Source organism: Notothenia coriiceps, unplaced genomic scaffold (genome assembly GCF_000735185.1).
Source record: "Notothenia coriiceps isolate Sejong01 unplaced genomic scaffold, NC01 NC01_scaffold00026393, whole genome shotgun sequence".
NCBI classification, from domain to species: domain Eukaryota; kingdom Metazoa; phylum Chordata; class Actinopteri; order Perciformes; family Nototheniidae; genus Notothenia; species Notothenia coriiceps.
In genome coordinates this window covers 142,008-165,943 of record NW_011359094.1, presented here as the reverse complement: position 1 = coordinate 165,943, position 23,936 = coordinate 142,008, and the positions used below count along the sequence as shown (strand labels likewise).

Here is a 23,936-nt window from a genome sequence, read left to right as displayed (position 1 = left end):
CTCGTGTTGCCTTGGCAGTCTCACCTGGTTTGGACACTTTATGGGCAGAAGAAACATTTCTATTAAAGAAAGAATTATACATTTCTGTCTTTTTATGCCTTTACTTGAATTGTTATTCAAATTAATGAATCAATTATTTTGTATATGTTATTGTAATGTAGAGACAAGGCTTTTATTGACAATCATGTATTGCTTTACAATTACATGTAAAAAAATTAAAAAGTCTAAATATGATATTTGGCCTCAAATCATCTGAGGCCTGGCGCCTCCCCTGCGATCTTTGGGAACCACTGCACTAGGTAACAGGAACAATAGGTTGTAGCATTCAAACCTGCTCATGGACTTGCCGTGGTCCTCGCTTTTTTTATGTCTCTCCAACGAGTTACGCAGGTGCTTCCAGTCTACATATCCATCCCTCGTAAATATACCTTCAATTCCTGGGCTGGGGAAATGTCTGCACATTTGACAGAAAAGCGCATCCCTGCAGGCAGCTCTCTGCCTCTCTCACGTTACTATGGCGCGCGCCGGAACCAACAACCAATTTTTACCGTAAATGAGTTCGGTTCAGAGGATAAAATACATACAACATTAATTCAACTCGATATTTGTTCACTTGAAATTCACTTTGAATGCTTGGATATTCTCAATGGGTGAATACATTTTTTATAATAATAATTAAAAAATGTAAATGTACACCCAAGCTTTCTCAGTTTTTTTACCCAATGAGTAAACTGGGTGGGCCTGGGCCACCCTATGGTGGCTATGCCACTGGTTCAGCCTCTAATACAATTATAAAGCAGAGATAAATACGCTGATGTTTTTTGATAATTGACACAAACCACTGAAATCTATGCATCCATCTAACATCTCCAAACCCTCAGCAGTCTGATCCGCCCACTAACTCCCACCCACAGACACCCAATGCCACAAAAATCCTGTTCAGACCAGGACGATTATCCAGTCCTCTAATGGCGACGATAATTACATGTGCTGTGTATGTGATGTAAACATGTGTCCATCACAAGCCTGTAAACATACATGTTCATATAATCACACAAAGACTTCCCATAGGCTACTGTGGGTTTGAATTCATGTGTTGCGTGTGAGTTTGTGTGTGTTGGATAGAAGATAAACAAAGAGGGAGGAAACTATTGGTGTGATTTGTAATTACGGAAATTAACTATATAACGAGGACAGTGTAATTATACAGCCCGTCTAATTGCTACTATTACTGAGGGGAAACTATGCAGCTACAGTACAATTAGAGGTTTGTGTGTGTGTGTGTGTGTGTGTGTGTGTGTGTGTGTGTGTGTGTGTGTGTGTGTGTGTGTGTGTGTGTGTGTGTGTGTGTGTGTGTGTGTGTGTGTTCATGCCTGTTCTTATCCAATTTGAGGAAATATGAGCAAAAAACATGTGGCTTGATGTACCACACAATCCTGTTAAGAATAATGGCTTGATATATATATATATATGAGTTGGGATGGTATTACCAAAACAAAAGTCCTTTTTTTAACAGACTACCCGGGTTTAAACTTGTGGTGGAGAGTTTGAAATACATGGTATTTACCAGATAGGGATTCTGTAGCGTAACATAAATTAATAGTCAGAATATATGCTGCTTGGATTTCGAACAACATTTTTTTATCTTTCTTCTATAAACCACTCCAGTTTGACCGCAGCTGTCGTGCACATGACCCCGAAACGGAAGCAGCTATAGGGAATTCAGCCACATTAGTTTTATTATTCACACATTTGAAAATGTCTGAATTGAAAAGTACACATGTACTGTATTAGATTGTTTGCTTAATGCAAATATGACAACATTGAATGTGTAGTGTTAGTATACTTTAAAGGTGGGGTAGGTNNNGGAATTCAGCCACATTAGTTTTATTATTCACACATTTGAAAATGTCTGAATTGAAAAGTACACATGTACTGTATTGATTTCTGTGCCTGGATCAAGTAAGGTAAATAGATTGTTTGCTTAATGCAAATATGACAACATTGAATGTGTAGTGTTAGTATACTTTAAAGGTGGGGTAGGTAATTTTGGAGAAACCAGCTTGAGTACGCTAGAATTTGAAAATACACAGCCGGAACAAATCTGCCACTTCCTTACAGAGCCCCTCCTCCAACACACACGAACGCGCACATGACCAATGAGGGCACGAGATAAGTTTGTGCACAAATGGAAGGCTGACAGGCAGGTAGGCCATCCAGTTATTTTAGCCGGGCCGGCTAAAATGATNTATTAGACATGTATATGAAGAAGTTAAACTTTAAACATCCATGACTTAAACACTTTATCCAGGATCAAAGCCACATAGCTGCACCTGCAAGGTGAATACAGCTGGTAACAGAACAAGTGTTTGAATGCGTACCTTAACAGGTTTATGATATCACTGCCCCGTCTAAGACACGATCTGACTTTAATTGCATTTGTCTCGAGTGTTTCGTCAACTTAATGTGTTGCTTAAAATAATACTTCTGCATACAGTATGTGACACTGTGTGTTGCACGGCCAGATACGGCTCAGCTGACTCAGATAAGGAAATATATGATACATTATGATGTGATATGCCGCGGACTGTACTTAATGTTACTCTTATCCGGTTACTTATGTTGTGGCAGATATTTAAGTAAGCTTTCTTAACGCTAATGTTATAATAGTCAGATTGCTCTGAAGATGGGAGGTGATATTCTATTAATGTTCACGTTCACACAGTCGGTGATTTTTGCCGGGCGTCTTTCCTGCAACGGCAGCTTTTCTGTATTTCCTTTCTCCTGTAATATGACTTGATAGCTTTAAACTCCGCACACTGAGCTCTGATTGGTCAGCAGGCGGTGCTTTCACTGAGTTGATCTCTTAGCCTGCAACCTAACCTACTCCGGGGCAGGTTAGCCGCACAGCATAAGTTACCATGGAGATCTAGCCTGCTAAAAAGAGAACCAGCTTTGTAGGACCGGAAACCCCACATTTTCCCTGAAGTTAGCTAAGCGAAAATCCTGCTTCATAGTATACCCCCCTGTTGTTTGAGGTGCTCCGCGGATTGATCCATTTGGGCCAATCCGGTCATTTGTTGTTGATTTGGGTGTTCACACGTCAGAGAACCCAGGAAGCAAACAATGGAAAATGAGAAATCTCCAACGAGGCGTTTTGGGGCAGCATAGACTGTGTTAGAGTTTTACTCGCTACAGGGTGTACTTTGAGGGGTTTTGACTGCAGACCGTTCACATGCATAAAAACCTTCATAACACACAAGGGGACGGGTAATAACCGGAAAAGCATGACATGGGCCCTTTAAGTTTAGCAAAAAATATGAACCATCAGATTGACATAAGGTAACTCAGTACAAGCAAAGCAATTTAGCAGCAATAACTGATGAGTCATCTTCAGTATGACGTGACAAGCTTTGCTCACCTTGATTTAGAGATTTTCTGTGGTGTTCTCTGTAGATCCTCTCAGGCTGTCAGGCTGATTGAGGACAAGTGTTGGACCGCCATTTTCAGGCCTCTCCAGGGAAGTTAGACATCCAGTCTCTGCTTGAAACACTTTAGGACATTAACACAGTTGGTTCCAAGGCATTTATTGTCCTGTCTATGTATTAAGTTCATTGTTCGGTTGACCTTCGGCCCAGTCTGAGGTCCTGAATGTTTTCCAGGTTTTCACAATCTTGTCTCTGACCTCAGCAGGCTTCAACCTCATGGCTTGGTTTTGTTACTCTGAGATACATTATCAGTTGGGAGGCCTTATAGACAGGTGTGTTCCCAAACATTGTCCAATCTATACCAAAGGTGCACTTCAATCAATGTTTAGAAACGTTTTAAAGGGGAATGGGAGTCTAACATGATAACGGTCAAAAAACGTATGTCAATATGTTATTCCAGTTATTTATTTTTAATACATTAATAAGAATTCTTTTTTGTCAGAATGAAGAGAGAGAACCATTTTATTTGAATGATTCTAGCATAAGGCTGCAACATAACTAAATGTGAAAACTTTGTAGCGGTGTGAATGTTCTTTACACACTGAATGCAAGGTGGGGGTCAATAGTAATCTGGCATGGCCCTTCTACAAGAGGTTTACATTTTTAGTGTAAATGATTTATATGGTTTTATTGAGTTAAGGTTAAATCTGTGGATAAAGTACAGCGGACATGACCTCGGTATCTGCACTATTAGCTGAGGACATCAAGGAGATTTGAGATCACACACTCCATATTTAAATACGCTCTCATAATAAATAAGTCATTAGAAAATGTGGATTATTCTCTTTCCTAGATAGTTAAAATGAATAAATCTTTAAATGCCACTACATATTAAGACCGCTACCTGTACCGATATTTATTTTAGTATTTTTTTCATTATGTAAACAAGGCTTACCTTAATGTGTAGTAGAAGCTCTCCTTACAAGGGACGTCAAAAGATGTACAAACTGTTGTACATACATGCTGTACATGCATAATTCCTTTAATGAGCTGCTGTTGTGCGAGCATGTACGGATATGTGAGCTGAGCTGAGCAGCATGTGGTTGGTGTCTCTGTGTGTGTGTGTGTGTGTGTGTGTGTGTGTGTGTGTGTGTGTGTGTGTGTGTGTGTGTGTGTGTGTGTGTGTGTGAGAGAGTGTTGGTGATGGGGGGGCTTTGTCTGTGATAACAATCACTGACTGGGTTAGGGCGAAGGTCTGTGATATCTGGCGGCCATCGACACATAGTGTTGCTGTTGAGACTCACCTCAGTCACCCTCTCTTCCTCTCCTTGGCTGATTCCCTGGGCGTCTCAGTGCAGTTGTGATTCACATGCAAGGTGTGTCTAGGTGGCTGCTGCAGTGTTACCAGCACCCCTACCTCCTTCCCTTGAGCCCCTCTCCTCCCTCTTTTACTCTCTCCTTAAGATCGTCTTCTACCCTTTCGCCCTCCAGTCCTTTTCTTTCTGGACTCCTACTCACGTTCGCTTCTCCTCCCCTCCCTCCTCTCCTCGTCTCTCCTCCCTGGCTGCATCTGACTGCACAGGTCTGCTTGGCATGCAGGAGGCTCCTGAGGCCTGGCGCGTCTAAAGGGCAGGGCGCCCAGAGGCAGGAGACGCGCCCTCACTAACAAACACCATCCACCCCCGTACCCCGAGCAGCTATAGAAACCACAACACCAGCCACAGCTCCAAGTCCAGGTCTAAGCTCATACATCTCTCAACCTGTGCTGCACATATACACTCCCAGCGCTGAAAGTAGGAGCCATAACCTCTGCTTATTTGACTCATCTGCTCTGAGGTGTTAAATGCCACGCGTATGGATCAAAGCATCAGCCTTAAGACCTGCATTACTTATGGATTGGCCTTCTGCTGGCTGAGAGGAGAAGACATTGTTGGGAAACATTCACAAAAACAGCAGGGAAAGGATGGAGGAAAAGAGGGAATGGTAGAGGTGCAGTAAGCCCATGTCAGGTGGAAGCTGTCTCTGTGTCTCCCTCCATTCCTCACTCTATTATTCCTACCCGTATTTTTACTCTTTCAAATGCATTTACATGTGCTAAGGTATTTCCCCCGGGAGCACGACTCCAATTCAGGGGGTAAGATAAGCCATCAAAGTCAGTGACAGAAAGGGCATGTGGGTGACTCAATGACAGGCTGAGCAGAAGACAGTCAGGAGAGCTGCCATGAGTTGTGCATGCTGAACACACACACACACACACACACACACACACACACACACACACACACACACACACACACACACACACACACACACAGACACATGCACATTGACACAAAAGGTGCTCTGTTCACTCCACGCTATAAAGACTGTAGTCCGCAGAAAGGAAAGATATAAAGAAGAAACCATGAGGTTGTTGTGTAGCTCCGTTAGCAGCACACACACACACACACACACACACACACACACACACACACACACACACACACACACTTATACAGTACATACGGTTTTGCACGTACAATGGCATTTTCTCCCCAACAACTGCTCTTGTTTAGTATGCGCTTCCTTTGGTCTTGAGGAGGAATGATCCTCACTCTAATGAACTAGGGCCTGCCACTTGAATGTAAAACAGGATTTAACCCGTCTTCAATGTCAGAGCCCCTCCCTGGGGCTGCTTCAGACAACACACACACTTGCAAATTCTGGAGATGCACACAAGCAAACTACCAATGTACACACACACACACACACACACACACACACACACACACACACACACACACACACACACACACACACACACACGGTGATGAACGCTCGCATATCGTTTCTCCTAAGTGAGATGCTCTCCATGTACTTGCTGTGCTTTTGTTCATTTCAGAAGAATTCAGGTCTTTATAGATGTAAACACAATCAAAGGATGTCACGCTTCATGAAAGGGTCGCTCTCACCTGCTCCACACTTTAGTTTTTATATTAAGGACATTATTGAATATTACAGTACATTAATTTTATTGTGTGTTGTACTGCCCTTTGCCGACTCCAGAGATAAGCAGGATTGCCCATAAAAGCCTGCAATGACACAAAACATCTTTATTATTTATTCTACCACGGTTTTGTTCTTTGTGTTTTTTATTCTTGGCTATGCGTTGAATTTATGTTACATAAACAATTAAAGGCTGTCCATTCATTTATGATAGGCCTAAATATTGAAGTTTTGTAAAATGCATTAAGCAGCTGATATGAGGAGGACTCTGTTTATATTCAAATGTGTCCAACGTGATTTATTTCAAACAAATATGAAGCCTCATTTAACAATGTGACATGTATCTTTCATGCCTATTCATATATCTGAATTGTTATGTGCTGAAAAGAAGCAAGAATGAAACAACCAAACCTTGAGTTGTGCTCCTCTACTGGAATATTTTATTGTTATCGTCATCTGTATCACTGTTTTTCTTTTTACATTTGTTCATTTTATTTGATGAGTGGGTGGAGTATTCACAGAGATGGGGAATAATGTTAGATTCACAGTGATGGGCAAGGGGTTAGCTATTTATCTCAGCAAAAGAAAGACAAAAGAAAACCAAACACTTGTACAAGCAAACGCACGCAGTCATACACACACATTATATCATTAAACACCCGAGAATGTGTGCGCTCACACATATTTACGTGTGACAGCTACAGTATGGGTGTGTAGTGCACGTCGGATCTGAACGACTAGAAATATTTTTTCTTCTCTTTTTTGTCAGACATCAGATCATAATTTCCACATAGACTGAGCCCTCAGATCAGACAGTCGACCGTAATCTCAATTTTGGAAGAAAAACTAAAATACATACAGTGTCTTTATGGCATCATTTTTGAAGACTTGGTTTTCAACAATGATTGAAGTTTAGGTGCATTTTCATCACATGGTAGATCCGTTCAAATGACTTCATTCCAAAGTGCTAGAGAGCAATCTGATATTTCCTGTATGTTTAGCTTTGCTTGTATTATTGTCACTTTTATTTCAATAATGCAATTGGCTGTATTATAACCAGCATTATTTGAAAAGACTGACATTTTCAGATCTTAAATATTACATTTTGGAATAAAGATTCTCACTTTTTTTTTAAGTATTCGTTAGGCAACCCCAAACTGTGTGTAACTTCATTTCAAAACATTCAAGAAAATAAAAAAAGGACATTTTTCATACAAAAACTGTTTTCGATTTGTTTGGGATTTTCAGTCCTGAGAATTCCAGTCAATAAGCGTCATCTGAAATTTAAAGTCTTTTATATTTCCACTTTTTAATTTAAAACTTGACTTCAAGTTGACTGAATTAAAATAAAACCAACATCGGAATAATTCAGGTTATTTTTATCAACCTTTAACGGTCGTCTTTTAATGACTACAGGTCTGTTTATCTTTCTGTCTCTTTCAAATGACCATTATCTTCTCTATCTCTACTAGAGTGCATGTGCTATGATATTAGTGACCACTCTTGCATTGTTGTCTGTTTTAACAGGACCACACAGGGAGTGTTAAGTGATGAAGTGCTTTGAGTTCACACCAGAACACATTTCAGTAAGTGCTTATAAAAAACAGAGGTTTAAATGATAATAAACACTTGTGTCCAGCACCATTTTCCCTCCTAAAAACATTTTCAGAAATATATTTTTTAGAGAATAATACAAAAAGGTATTTGATGACATTGTACATCCAATAAAACTATGTTATTTTGTCTGTCTAGACACAATTTTCACACAATCCTTCCAAACAAACAAAAATCAATATAAACTTTAAAAAAAATGAAAACAAGAATATGGCTTCAAACACAACCGCATCATCATACATAATATACTATAATGAGTACTCAGTTAAACAAATGGCCTATAAACAAAAAACAGAAATAACGTCCTGTCTGCATTGCATTTTCTTCCCTTATATATAATGGAATGTCTGGGACTACTTTATTCATATTTTATCCCAACAGTGTGCTTTAAGTATGGCTGAATGATGAATACTTGAGATTTTTTTTATCCATATAATTTTGAATCTCAATACAAAAACACCAGAGGGCTTTCTTTGTCTATTTTAAAAGAAACCCAATAATCAAACTCTCACCTGTATCTCAGCATAACAGATGATTTGTATAATACTGCAATAATAAAAATGTATATTCCAAAGTTACTTTCATTCGTACAGTCCATCTCTTTCTACTGGCTTTAGGGTTAATTGTGTTAATTGTAGGGACAGTGATGAGGATGTGAGCTGAGGGTCTTTATGGTTTTGTCTCTATGTACAATATGGCTTCTCTGAGTGGAAGAGACACAGAAATTAAAAGAGTCATCTAGAGAAAGACACAGAGCAGAGTTCATTATTGTTGTAGAGACGGACAGTCTTGAGGGACAACCATTCAAAAGTTTCCATGTCGTGTTTTCTCTGAGAGTCACTGTCACTTGCGAGGACACAATAATTCCCTATGGCAACGACTTGTCATATATTTTATATCGCAGTTATTCAACTCATTGTCCAATTAGTAAGGTCCTTAGAGGCTTAATGTCCTGCCACTTCTGTCTCTCCTGCCCTTTTCAATGTCTCTCTTTCTGGTCTGTCACTTTGCTTCATTTTCATCTTCCCCTCTCACCTCCTCCCTTCTAAGTCTCAGTCCTCCTCGGAGCCCGCGGCCCCCCTCAGTCCATTCATACAGAAGGGCAGGCCGGAGGAGAAGGGGTTGTCAGACGGGGAGAAACCACTGAAGGGTGGCAGGCCAGCCAACCGCTGTAGGTGGGGGAAGAAGGCTGTCGGGGGTCCCTTGTGGTGGTCCGAGCGTAGCTGCAGGCCATCGCTGTGTCCTCCGCCGTGGTGGTGGTGGTGGTGGGAGGGGGGCAGCTCAGGTGGAGCGTAGCGGATAGTGCTGGGGGCGTAAAGGCTCTGAGGGCCCTGCGGGCTGAGGGCGAGGGGGTGGAAGAGGACCCTCCCCGCTGCGCCCCCTGCAGCCAGTCTCTGGAGCAGCTCAAAGTCAGGAGCGCAACCTGCACCCCCACTGCTGCGACTGAGCACCCCCGACAAAATCCTGTCCTCGCGGGGCAGCGGGGAGGACACGGACATGACAGGGGACAGTGCCGGGGACGGGGGTGTGAACAACCCTTTTGGGGGGGCATCGCTGCTGGAAGAAGAGTCGGGGATCGGGGTGGTGGGGCTGTCACCGTTGAGGCTGCTGGAGGGTGTGTGTGCATGTGAGGGCTGCTGTTGGGTGGTGTGTGTGTGGGACCCCCAGCGCCCCCCGGTGGTCAGGGCTTCGTGTTCAGTCTTGATGCCGGGGTTGCCGGGCAGGGGAGACGGGGCCACTACGCTCTTCAGCTGCTGGATCACAGCCCGGCCGTTGTGCACCCTGCTCCCCCTGTCCCCCCTAGAGGGGGCGTCTCCCCCCCTACTCTGTTTACCTCCTCCACCATCTTCCTGTTTCAATCTGTCATTGTGGTCCCACTCTGTCTCTTCCTCCTCATCCCCCTCACTTTCGCTGGCCATGTCAGATGAGGCCGATACGCTCTCCTCCGCGTGATGGAGCTCCTCCATTCTGCGGCGGGTTTCGGGAGGAGGACCCTCAGGCTCGGACCTCAGCAGGCGCTTCCTCCTGTCCTCTGATTGGATGGCAGCTGCGGTGAATTTCTCTCTGCCTTTAGTGTCGGGGTCACTCTTCCCCACTGAGTTCTTCGCTGGCTGCGGGCCTGAGGAAGAAGGGAGATTTTTATGATAATATGACGCACAGGCAGGTGTTGGTGTGTGTCAGTGAGCATCATGGGAAGGGGCTAATGTGTATGCGGCGTCCTACCTCGGGCCTGTGGAGAGCTGTCGGTGGGGGACGAGCTAACTCGAAGCCGCTCTGCTCGCACATTCTCTGGTAGCTGCAGAATATCCAGGGGAGTGTCTGTAAACTCTGTTCGACTGGATGGATGAACAGAGAGAGAGAAAAAAGAGAGGGGGGGAGAAAATGTAGACCACTTAGAAGCCACTTATTGCTTAAAACCTTAGTGTCGTGCTGATTTGAGTGAATACTTAGAGATGGAAACAACATATAATCAGCCTAATAACAACCTCCAATAGCCAAACTGCCTCAAACCCTTCTAACCTCCAGCTAACACATCCATCCAATTCTCCAAACAACAGCTCTTAATCACACATTCACAAACACTGTCACGCAAACAGATAGATATGCAGACCTCACCCTATAAGACACACACAGAAACACACACTATGCCCCACTCAGCAGCTCACCTATACATAGTTAAGCTCAGACAAGGAGGAGGCTGTTGGAGAAGTTAATGAGCTCTTGTAATTACAGCTCTAATTAACTAAAACACCATTCAGCCCCAAATTTCTGACATCCATTTGTTGTAATTATATAGCTTCAGTCCAATTAGCATTGAAATGCAGCCTACTCCTCTTGTTTTTGTCTGACTGCTCGGCTGTTGTTATGTACTGTGTTCGTGCGTGTGTGTACAAAGTGTGCATGTATCTACGGAGTATATTTGCATCAGCGTCTGGGTGAATACGTGTGTATTCAAGAGGGAAATAAAGAGAAAGCATATTTTTTCGAGGTGACTGCAGTGTCTGTGGAATAAAAAAAGCAATACTACATTTACAAGGCAATTGGAACAAAATAGAAAGAAAGGCAGAGAGCCTTAAATGTTTCCTTTAAATCAAAGAGTAATAAGATCATGTCTGCCGATTTAGAGTAATGACATTGAATAGTGAGTAAGTAATGCTAGATTGCTGTTTACAGACTCTGCAGTCCAATCCAATCCAAACTTATTTATAAAGCTCATTTGAAAACAACAACAGTTAAGGAAAGTGCTGTATAATAAAACACAATAAAAACCCTAAAACAAGACTCTATTTAAATATAAAAAGACAATAAAATAGTAAAAGCAATGAACCAAATCTTTAAGTGAATTTAAAGCCAAGCAATAAAGATGTGTTCAAAGACTGGATTTAAAAGTTGGCAGTGTGGGGACAGGCAGCCGTAACTCGTTCCAGAAAGAGTAATCACTTCACTTAAGTTTTATTAATGATTTAAGACCCTACAATATCAATAAATAATTCTTATTTTATTTCTTTAATATAATTTATTAAAGACATACTTTCCATAATAACAGTTTGAAGTGTGAAAACTTGTAAAACTTAAAAACCTCAAATGATTAGAATCTGCTTTCTTTAATAATCCTTTCAACAGGACACGGTCATCGATTAAATAAAGAGATCTGAATTTTTTGACATCTTATCATTTAAAATATATTTAAAAAATGTCAAATAGCCGTTAATGTGCTTTGCTTTGATGTCACTATTTGGATTAAGTATCCTCAGTTTTCTCATGTGTTGGAGCGAGTGAAACTCTTCCAATAATCCCTCTGCATTTCATCAGCCATCCCTTCAAAGGATCTCTGTACACGGCATGGTGCCTGCATACAGAAACTTAGTTCATATCAGCAGGACTGAAGCACAGGCTGTGGTTGTACTGACCTTATGATGTAGTTGACCCAGATAACGTTGCGTTCATGCGGGGCTTTGTGGTTGATGGAGATGGTGGCACTGGACTGGATCCACAGGTATCCTCCTCTCCTCTGGAGCCAACGGTAATAATGGGTCACCACCTGGCCTTTCCTCAGCACTGAGAGGAAAGAAGATGGAAAGAAATAATGTAAAACAGGAGACGGTAGAGGAGATGGGAAAATAAGTCCGTTATTGGTTTGACAGTTCATGATGTTGGCAGCAGAGGGCGCCTATCACAACAGGACAGGAAGACATTTCAACCGGCTCTCCTCCCCAAGTTCAAACACTATAGAATAGCAGGGATGGGGTTGGATTTTATCTACTGCACATGCATCATTTCACTTACAGTCTTCATGGCTCTGCCGGAGGTTTTCCAGGTCTTCTACATGGATGAATTGATAACAGGTGTGTCCCACCACCTCTGCTGGGGTCAGATCCATATACTCTGAGATCCTGTAAAGAAATGCAAAAGAATAGATACACTGATTCAAATGTATTCATATGTCAGTACAGCTTAATGTCAAAAACACAGAAACAATCCTTTACCTGTTCTCACAATATGTGACCTGAAGGTCCATGTTCACTCGGAAGACAAACATTTGGCTCTCCATGCGGACTTCATTAAGCGAGGAGGGGGGGAGTGTGTGTGCCAGTGCAACCAAACCCAACGGTCGACGCACTGTGCGCCCAGAGCTCGACACGAGTGCAGGGCGGTAACGGATTCGTCCTGTCACATGGATTACCTGACAAAAAGAAAACATCATTCATTTCACACAACTCATTTGCATCAAAGGACGTAGGAAAAAACATTAACAACAAAAGGAAATATAACATTCATGAAACACAATAAAAAGTCAGACCTGAGCTCAAGAATGCAGCAGCTCTGGTGTTACAGCAGCTGTTATGTGCAGCGGTCCAGTGTGAAATAAGGTCACAGCCATAAAACACACTGAAACGACCAAGTTGACAGTGCTATGAAACACTAGCCGAGCAAAACACAATGACAACGGCCCCCTTGTTATTTCACCGCCCCAATAACAAGCAGGTTAATAGGGAAGAGAGCATAGTACAAGGTTTTCAGATGATGAGAAATAATTTCCTTAGGCACCTTGTATCCAGAACTCTTGACGTGTAGGCCTCTTTTAGTGAGCGTGGACTTCATGCGGATGAAGAAGCCGCGGTCAGGAGGTTCGTCAGCAGGGGAATGAGGACTAGACGGAGCTGCTGAGGATAACAGAAGAACAACTAAATATCTAGAAAATATACAAGCTGAATTTTCCCTTTATTTCTTTCAGGTTTCCTCCCTATACATTGACATTTAGACCCCAGACAAATGCTTTAAATGTAACAATACTAAAAGGAACACTCTTTCACTGTTTGTGGGGATTTAATGTGGTCAATAGTCTTTGGAAAAAGGCACTCAACATGATTAACCAGATAACGAAACAGAAAATCCCTGGTATTTATCCTTACTTTGTCTCTAAGAAGAGTGAGCGTGCACTTATAGACTTGTGTCTTTTACAAGCTAAGAGGGCAATAGCTATAGAATGGAAAAATGTAAACAAACCAAGTATGAATAAATATATTAAGGATCTGTCAGCATGTGCTGCTTTAGAAAAACATTACTAAAGGAAAGCTGGCAGTTTTTGAAAAATATCTGGGGGAGCTTCATGGAGGTTTTGAAAAATAATGTTAGTAATGATCAATAAAACCAAAGACCGGGGCGGGGATGGGGGCAACGGGAATACGATTATAAAGTGTATAGCCCACGTCATATTCTTTCAGATGTCTTGAACATTTCTGTACTCTGTTATCCCTGTATCATCAGTATTCTGAACTGAGTTTATTTACACGCCTATTCATTTGATTGTACACTGTATCTGCCACTTAGACTGACCGTTTTATGTATGTGTAATGTTCGTTATATTTGAAAACTTCAATTAAAATATTGTTGAAAAAAAATTAATTGACATTTAGACCAGTACCGGGTTCAGGGGTACCGGCCAGGGAGGAGGTGGATGCGGAGCTGGAAGCGCTCTCGGGGCCCGTGTGGCAGCCGGCTTCGGCCCTCAGATGCGGTCTGATTCCCAGACGCTCAGCCATCTCCACGTGGTCCGCCGGATGGATGTAGTCGAACACACTGCTGCCGGTCAGCTCCACCTGAGGAGAAACACGCTGATCAGGAACTACAGCTTAAGGCACAAATGCCTGCACGCACACACTCACACACAGACGGAAAATCAATACACGTTATGACAGGAAAATGAAAGCACTGCTCTGGGTTACAACTCTACAAGGAGTGTAGCGGTTGTAAGACATCCCTACCCACACACACACACACACACACACACACCACACACATACATTTGAGTCGAGTCTCAGAGGACCAAGCGACTACAGTATTACACAAATAAAACCAGGGGAGATAAAAATCAATTGTATTTGCTGATTAAAAACAGTTGAACTCCAAGTATCTCCAAAGGTCACATTACTATTCTTCTTATTCCCCCCGTCCCTCCCTGCTCCTTCATTCAGTTACTGTGTATCCCAGCGCAACAGCTCATACAGCTCTATATGATCCTATCATCATAATGCATCATCGTTGCATCTCTAATCATCTAAAGTTAATAATGGCGCTGCTCTTGCATGGCATCCATAAAAGCAGCACAATTGGAGCAGGTGTGATTCCATCTGAAGCCGTATAAATGAGTGTGTGTGAGAGAGAGAGAAACAGGAAGGAGGGAGAAAGAGGATGCATGCTTTCACACATGCATGCAGCTTCTATTACATATGTGAATGTGTGTGTGTGTGTGTGTGTGTGTGTGTGTGTGTGTGTGTGTGTGTGTGTGTGTGTGTGTGTGTGTGTGTGTGTGTGTGTGTGTGTGTGTGTGTGTGTGTGTGTGTGTGTGTGTGTGTGTGTGTGCCAATACCATTCCATCTGATAAAGCTGTGGCTGCAGCAGCCTCACACCCTTGTCTGTAGGACACAGCCATTTATTACCGGATTAGAGCCATTTACTGCAGGCTTTATGGGAGCTTCAGCAGGCCCCTCAAGGACATCACAGCCGGGGGAGAGGAAGGAGCGGGAAGCGGGAAGGTGGGAGCGAAGGAACGAGGTGTGCGATGAGCGAACAGAGAGGGTTAAAGATGGTAGAAACCCCAGCGAGGAAGGGATAATAAGGCAAGAAATAAAGGTTCCCCAGACTTACAGGGCCTTATCTCTTAAGGGATGTGGAAATATACAACAGAATACTTGATTTGATGATATTGAGTAATATCCCAACATACAGAGAAAGTACCAGAATTTTACATTTGTAAAATGGCTCTCAATCTATTTAGGCGGAAATATGAATAATACATATTTCTTTGAGGAAAAAAGGAAACGCATGGAAAGAGTCCCAAACATAATGTATGTATTTGTCAGTACGCCACTAGACACCCTGACATTTTAAAGCCTCATCAATTCAAATACTGGACACACAGATCTGTTTACTTGTTTGAAAGGGTGGCTGTGGCTCAGTGGATAGAGTGCTGGACTTCGAATCAGGAGGTAGCAAATTCGAGTCCCACTGCAGTCAGCATGTCGTTGTGTCCACAGTACTGAATGTATGTAAGTCGCTTTGGATAAAAGCATCTAACAAATGACATGCAATGAAAGGCAAAGTAAAATACACACTTCCCTGTTGTCTTGCCTGTTATCTCTTGTTATATGATAAATACACTTGTAGGAAGTATTAGCCACTGGTAGAGGCTGTGGTAATAGCTGGCAGTGATCCATTCACATCAGCAAGATTTTATTTAAATTAATTTAGTGACGTTATTTGCTCTTCATTTTTGAAATAACTGATGTCATTGGAGAATCTATGCTCATCTCCTAAAAGAGAGATTATTGTTGATGTGCCAACTGGGTGATTTCAGTCCAATATGGCCTCTCTTTTAAGCAGTTTTTGGTACCTGTCAACTTCTGATGGAGATAATTGTCTCCTTAGCTCCAATGTGTTCACCAGGTAGATGCTAAGTATTTCAATATGCTGCTTGGCGCTGAGCAGGTGGTGTGCAGTGTGTTGGAGGTTGACATTGAAAACAGCTATAGATTCTGCTGCAAAAAAGAATGAGAGCCGTGAGAGTGATTGAAAACAGTGAAGTTGCGGACTGGACAGCAAAACATCGAGCTGAAACTTCTAAACTCTGTAAAGCCGAGAGGAGCTGCAGATTCAAGTGGTGATTTCATTACTATGAGTGACCACTTTTATATTGGCAGTTGATACATTGTTATAGTAAAATATTGATTATAACTTCATTAAGTAGCTTTGGCAGTCATTACTATGATAACCATAGATAGCATTATCAATCGAAATCAACAGTTGTAAGAAAAAGGACAAAATCAAAGTCCCTCTTTTGACATATAGTGTATCTGAAAATTATTTATAATTTTATTAAACATTTAAATGTAATGGTCCATAATGTTTTAAAAAAATTAATCTGGTTTATTAAATATGTTAAGTAGAAAGCTTTACAAACACCTTAAATCTACAGGATGAATGTTTTCTTATCTTTCTGATCCATCTTCTCTTAATTATGCAGATATAACATCAGCAGTGTAATTATTAGGTGCTGGATTTTTCTGCGGCATTCCCTTTGATTCTGACATTAAAACTGACTCGTTCTTTAATGTTTAAATGTTGCATAAATAGAAGAAGTGTCGATGCACAAGTCAATTACATTTGACATGTAAATGGACTGGGTCTGGTTTGTGAAACTCTAGATGAACCTTACATTAGTCATCTGTTATTACGATTTATATCGAGATATGCCAGTCTGTCGGTCTGACTGTCTGTCTATCTGTAGGCCAGCTGTCTGTATTTATGAATAGCGATTCCTCTGCGAAGGGAATTCTTGTTGTATTTTAAGCAAGGGCTACATTTAGCTCTCAGAGCAGTGGACCAGCCATCTAAAAGAGACACAATCCCAGGGCCCCGTGGTATTGGAAAACAAGGTGGAGAGACAAACAGGCCCTTATGGGCTTTACGGGCTTAAGACCTATCCGTATAAAATCACTCCATCACAGGCAGGAGGGAGGGATTGAAAAAAAGATCAGGCAGCAATGAGAAGATGAGAAAGAGACGGAGCGATTGAGAGGATGAGTCAGGCTCAGACATAAAAACAGGTATAGAATGTGGCGCGAAGGGAAGACGTGAGGAGAGACCGAGATCATTCAAATCTCTCTGAGTGTGTGTGTGTGTGTGTGTTTGTGAGTATGCAAGCACACGGCGCCTCTGTTTCCCTGCGTATGTGACTAGACTGTCTGTTTTTGTGTCTCCACGTGTCGTTGTGTGTCATTGTTTGTGTGAGTAGTTGTCTGTCAGTGCACCTGCGTGAACCTGCGTGTGTGTGTGCGCAGACATGCACGTGCACATATGTATGGCAGTGTGGTGGGGCTGAAGGGGAGGAGGAGGGCAGCAAGCAGGGGAAGGAGAGACATGATATAAATAATAGCAGGGGGCTTTAATATGTATGAGGCATCCGGGCAGTGGTCCACAACACACTCTCAGCCCTCAGCCCTCACTGACTGATGGGAGAGGAGAGAGGGAGGGAGGGAGGGAGGGGGAGAGGGGGAGAGGGAGAGGGGAGCGCATACTAACCATTCCCAGATCATTCCTCTCCCTTAATCCACCATCGTCTCTTGGGGAAGCCCTGCATACGTAACCATTCCCAGATCAATTCTCTCCTCCCTTAATCCACCATCCGTCCTCCCTTCTCTTTACCCCATTTATCCCTTTTCTTTCTCCTTCCAGCCCCTTTCCTTCCTTCTCTCCCATTTCCATCTCTCCTCCCCCCCAATTCTTCATCTTCTCCAGCCTTTGTCTCCTCTTCCTCAACTCCATCCATCCATCTCTTTCCTCCTCTACTTCCTCCCCACCCCTGATCTGCGTTGTGGCATTCCCAGGTTTATCCCTGTGCTTCCTGTCTGGAGACCCGGTGAGAAGAGAAATGATACGTGCCGGCACCAGGGGAATGGGCGGCAGGCTGTGCCCTTGGTCAAGGTGCCTGACCTGGGCTAAGCCGGCTAAGCAACCCCCCTGTCAGGGGAGAAGCCCCGTGTGTAAGCCAGGGCAGAGGGGTCAGACAGGGGGGACAGGAGACGGCAGGGCAGGGGCGGTCCTCAGGGGCGACATGCCCTCTAAAACAAACCACCAGTTACACTTTCTCACTCAGAACATCATTTGTTTGTCTGTCCTTCCTCTCTCCCCTGAGTCTGCCTCCACTCGCCAACAAAGTATATCGGAGTGTTTTTGTCCTCTCCCTCCCGCCTTTTCTTTTTCCTATTTTTTTAAGTCTTTTTCTTGCTTCATGTCCATAAACACACTGTATACTTGCCCTCATGTTTCCCACTAAATCATCTTCTCAACTCCTAGCTGCCCTTTCTGGCTGTCTCTCTTTCTCATCATAAACCCCCCCCATCCCTGTCCGCTCTCATCTTTTCAGGAAGGTAAACTTGGCTTTGTATGTTCAAGGTTTTGAACGTAATCTTCGATCATAAATAATTTCATTAGAATGCTGATGGCTCAGGCCCTGTTTGAGTAGATGTGATGGGTTAGGCCATCTGCTCAGCTGATAAGAACAGCTCTGTTTTATTAGCATCTCCACCAAAGCCTCGGCTGTCTTGTTTACCTAGGCAATCCCAAGGCGAATTTCATTCCTGGCGCACATTTAAACTCTATTTACACAGTCAGACTCTCTCTCTCCTCTTTACCAATGTCTCTCATTCGCACACCTATTCCACTCTTCTGTTTTCTTTCTCGCGCAAAAGTGTCTCTCTGCATTGTCCTTTTGGTTCTGGCTCCAGGCTTACAACAATCAATCTTAGTTCTAGCCTTTATATGTTTTAATCTGTGTGTGTGTGTGTGTGTGTGTGTGTGTGTGTGTGTGTGTGTGTGTGTGTGTGTGTGTGTGTGTGTGTGTGTGTGTGTGTAAACAAACCACTCTTGTTCTGGTCTCTCTAACAGAAGAGAAAGCCTGTTGTGCATAATGTAATATACACATCCCAAATGTACAAATAAAGATGTATTCTCCTCTCCTTAATGACTTTGGAGATATTATCAGATGTATCCTGTTTTAATAAGGAACCCATGCATTTAGCTGCTGCACCCCTCCTTAGAAAGTGCATGTCAGAGCTATATCACCTACAAAATGCGACAGGAACATCTGAAAACTTGTCAGTACACTGTGACATCACTTTTGGGTGTGGTTAAAGGTGCAACAGAGCACATCTCTGACCACACCCAACAACATTGTAAATTAATCTTTGAACAAACCCCCACATTTTTGGAAAAGGAAATGAAGGCAAATAGTGAGATTATTATCAGTGACCCTGGGTGTGTTCAGAGATTTCAACCAAAAACATCCCCACTCAAACTCGATCCAAACAAATACTGCTTTTTGTCAAAAATAAATGATAGGAAAGAAGTAATGACGAAAAGCAAGTATCTTTTGTATTGCAAAAGTGTGTTAAAATACAATTTAAAGTTAATTATTGTACCGCTGCGGAGGTGTCCTAACCTACATATCATTTTCTACAGACTTAAGAATTCTTTGTTGAGTAAAAATCCCCACACAAATCAGAGATGTTTTTTATTGAAAATCAGAACGATGATGCAATAATGATCCTGACCCCTAAGATCGCAAATCATATTGCTATTGCAATATTTTCAATATCGTTCAGCCCTACAATAAGACAATGCAAACCTTACATTGTTGCTCTGTGTCATAGCATTTCAAACACAATCACAGCTGGGAATATCGGTATGAAAACCACACGGTCTGTACAATCTATCTGGTGTCGCAAGGGGGCCATCAATGGGTGAACGTTTTCAGTTTTCAGCAGTCTGAGTTGATTTAATCCATTAGTCACATAATGTCTGTGTGGTGTCCTGAAACAAAACGACATACATCCAGAAGGAAGAATCTGTTTGGCTTTTCATTAGCAAGAAGCACGTCCCATATTATGTTCATACAGAGCGAGGTCTGTGGATTTTGTCCCACATCTCTGACAGTGTAGTCATGTTTGGAGGTGGCCACCTTATAGCCAGTAAATGATGACAATGACCTATAACTCCTTCAGTGTGCATATAGCATGTGATTATTCTACTAAGACAGAGTACAAAGACGTATCCTTTAAAGCAGCCAAGGGCAGAACTTCAATCACTTAAAAAAAGCACTCAGTTACTTCTGTTATTGTAGCACGAACTTCCCTCTTTCTCTCCGTCTCTCATGCTGTACCGATTCTTCTTACTTCGAAACAACTCTCTCTTATCACACCTCTCCTCCTTTCCTCCCCCTCTCTTTCTCTCTCCGGCTGTCTCTATCTATCTTCCCATCCCCCTTGGTGTTTTTCCCCCTCCGTACAATCAATGTGGCTTTTAAGATGCCTATCGATTTGTTCCCCGAGACAGGCCTAGCGCGCTGGGGCGACACTTTGATTGCTGGGCCAGTAATTACTGTTATTATTTATGCATCTGGGCAAAATGGCAGGACTTAACATTCACAGTACAAGAGGCCACAGGCAATCAGCAGAGGTGAGCACCTGGAGAGGGAGACAGGGCGGTAGAGAGAGGAAGAGAGAGAGTAGCATTGCCCCCGTGAGAGTTGAACTCCAGAGATGAGAGCGAAGAGTGCAGTCAAAGATATTCACACTCACACACACGCACACAAACACACACACTCCTGGGAGGGGATATGAAAGCGTAAGCAGAAGATAGGCACACGTGTGCAAATGCGCTTGTATATGAAGGATTATTCTGTGTGTGTGTGTGTGTGTGTGTGGGGTGTGTGTGTGTGTGTGTGTGTGTGTGTGTGTGTGTGTGTGTGTGTGTGGAGGAGGTTGTCTTACCTGTGAGAGTCCCAGGTAGATAGAAACGGTCTCTGAGATGTAGAGGAAACGTCCCTCCTGACTGACCGCGAACACAAAGCCATCCAGGGACTGTGCATATAGAAAAAAAAGAATAAACATCACACACACCGACACACAAACACACACATTGAGGCAAACAGAAACAAGACAGACAAATTAGAGCAATTAGTGTGTATCGAACAAATTACAATGAGCTAGAGAACAAACAACCCGTCACCCCTCGGCCTCTTTTCTCAATTCGCGCCAAACACACACCACACACACACACACACACACACACACACACACACACACACACACACACACCAACAAACGCACGGGTGAATTTGAACAGACATGAAACAACTCCCATTGCAATCGGCAGCTACACACAACAACAGCTGTCAAAAAGGCAAAATTGCCACATGTGTGTGCACTCTCACACACACACACGCGTCGCACACAGACACGGCAAAGAGACATGAGAAACTGAGCTTATAGACTAGAGCTGTTTCAATCAACTGTAACAAAGTCAGAACCAGAGCATCCTCCTGGATCTCTGGCAACACCCACCACACACACACACACACACACCCACACCCAGACACACACACCCACACCCACACCCACACCCAGACACCGGTACGGACACAGACAGAGATAGAACCAAAGTCATTACAGCCTGCAGTGATTCTAATGAGAAGTGAAAGGTATACAGCCAGACCATTAGAGAGGACTGTTTCAGAGAATAATATTAATCGTCATAACAAGCATCCAGAAGTCAGCTTCTCTCTCTTCCTCACACACACACAAACACACACACATAGACACACACCAGGGCCACTTTGCTCTAGAAGAATGATTGCTATTTTGGCGGCCCAGTGCTTAAAGTGGCAGTGGTAATTTATGCAACTGACACATCCAGTATGCAAATGTGTGGCCGGGGTGTGGGGCGTCGTGTGTCGCGGCGAGGAGAAACCAGCCGCCTGAATGTCGGAGAACTAAAGTGCAATTATCAGGCTATTACTGCGGGAGGACGGCTGGGAGGAAAGAATCATACAGTTTTTCTGGAGCGTTAATTTGATTTCTATCAGCACCGTTCCCTAAGCCTCCCTTCCTCTTTAAAATGCCAGAGGAGAGCAGACATATGTAATGTTTCTTTGTTTTACCCCAACCTCATCACTTCTAAATGCTCAGCCTGTTTTTCTTTCTCTCTCTCTACCTGTTCCCACTCCGTCCTGATTCCTACTCTGCAAATGTATTTGTATAGCACCTCTCAGCAACAAGGCAATTCACCAAGCTTTACATAGGACATAATATATTAAATTCCTTCAAGCTTTTCTTTCTCCCTCCCTGCTTGGAGCTATAGTCTCTCCTGCCTCACCCCCCTCTTCGTTCTAACTACAACCTGAAGTGTTACCTTCTTCACACTTCCTCTTTGTTTCTACATCCTGCATTTCGTCATCCCTGTAGGCCTCCTGCTCCCGAAACCCCCTCAGGCTCCATTCATCTGTCAGAGCAAAGAGAGGCATTCTTCGGCAGCCAATGCTATCGTCCGAGCATCTGAGGTATATGAGATGTGTGGGAGTCCATGTGTGTGGATGTGAGAGCATGTGATAGGAGTTTGCCTGGAAATGTAAGTCTGAGAGTCTGAGGTAGGAAGACTGGAGCTGGTACAAACTGTGACCTCACATAGCACCGACACACAGTGGTCCACTGCAGTCACTTAAGAGACCAATGTGCTTGTCTGTCAATGTACATTTTCAATCAAACTAACCTTGTGGTCCAATTATCCTATTTCTCAAGCTAAATGAACTACTTTCAAAACCAATTGGTCTATCACGTCACTGAAAATAGGGCAGTTTGACCTTTTCGGAGACAGTTTTATGAGATGAAATAATATCATATTATTCTTTACAGAAGAAGGTGTGTGTGTGTGCTTACCTGCAGGAGGTGCGCCCCGAGGTGCAGCTCAAACATGTCAGTAGCCAGAGAATGAGATGATCGTCGTGCTGCAGAGAGAAAGTAGACAAACACACATGAGACACTGACTGACATCAATGTTTCGTTGATACCACATGTTTAAAAAAGGGCTATTATAAACAGACTGTTGTAAAAAGTCGCTATCATCTCTCAGATGCACATGTTATTGTACTACCTTCAGTATAGATTTGAGACAATATCTCTCCATCTAGCATGTGTTGCACTGTAGAGGCATGTTGAATACAAAATATCCAATTTCTAAGGAATAACTTTGCTATGCTGTAAAGCTAAATGTTGTATAAGAGTGTTTTAGCAGTGCTCTATAGGTTTAGGGATCCTGTAACATACTGACATTGAGTCCCACTGTGGAGTTTTGTTGTTCGACATCTCCGCCACTCCCAAATGTTTATTATTTCTCTAGTCAATTCAATCACATCATGAAATACTTAAACTAAATTGAGTCTTGTTTCATGTGTTTGCATGCTCATAATGTGGGTCTTTGTTTTGTTTCAATCTGTTAACTTTTATGGATAAGGAAAATAACTACAAGAGGTGAAAACTCTAAGAAGAAAAAGGTACATATTCAATATTTACAAAGAAAAGGTATCAGATAATGTTGATTGAGTCCACTGAAATGTGTTTACTAAAGCTTGGATTAGTAGTTATTATACAACAATATCTGATAATATGACTTGTGTCCTATTGGGGTTTTTGTAATAATATTGCATCTCTATGTCGTCTGTAAATCTGAAGTGAAATGAAAAGCAAAACTTGAACAAATCATGTCTGGCAAACGGAAATGACTGAAACGTTTGTGTCAAAAAGCAGCATAAGGAGGGGGTGCTGTGTGACGCACACCAGTCAATTACCGCCAGGGACATACACACACACGCACACACAAACACGCACACACTCATGGTGTCTGCATCGCCACTCTTAATGCATCCCAAACACAAGCTATCAGAGCTGCTTCAGTGCCAAAGTGGTGCTGTTTACCAAGGCAATTACAATACAAATAGAGTTGAGGTGGATAGGTAGGGGAGGGGGGGTGAAGATAGGGACGGGAGAAGCAGAGAGGGTACGGCAGGGAAAATGA

General features: G+C 42.8%; 1 protein-coding gene across 1 annotated transcript; it reads right to left on the bottom strand.

Annotated features, from left to right (window-relative positions):
* Positions 1-6,838: 6,838 nt before the first annotated feature.
* Positions 6,839-22,869, bottom strand: npas1 (neuronal PAS domain protein 1). Its single transcript, XM_010784367.1, has 9 exons — positions 22,802-22,869; positions 20,858-20,947; positions 13,954-14,128; positions 13,077-13,189; positions 12,515-12,711; positions 12,315-12,421; positions 11,939-12,086; positions 10,251-10,363; positions 6,839-10,146 (listed from the first exon to the last, which is right to left on the bottom strand). The coding sequence occupies exons 1-9, from the start codon at positions 22,835-22,837 to the stop codon at positions 9,080-9,082; spliced, it is 2,046 nt and encodes a 681-aa protein (XP_010782669.1). The 5' UTR covers positions 22,838-22,869; the 3' UTR covers positions 6,839-9,079.
* Positions 22,870-23,936: the final 1,067 nt, after the last annotated feature.

Coding starts and splice junctions, on each gene's coding strand:
- npas1 (XM_010784367.1), bottom strand. CDS start 22,837: ATGTTTGAGCTGCACCTCGGGGCGCACCTCCTGCAG. Junction 13,190..13,953: donor GGCCGGTACCCCTGAACCCG/GTACTGGTCTAA, acceptor TATCCTCAGCAG/CTCCGTCTAGTCCTCATTCC. Junction 12,087..12,314: donor CCGGCAGAGCCATGAAGACT/GTAAGTGAAATG, acceptor CTTTCCTCTCAG/TGCTGAGGAAAGGCCAGGTG.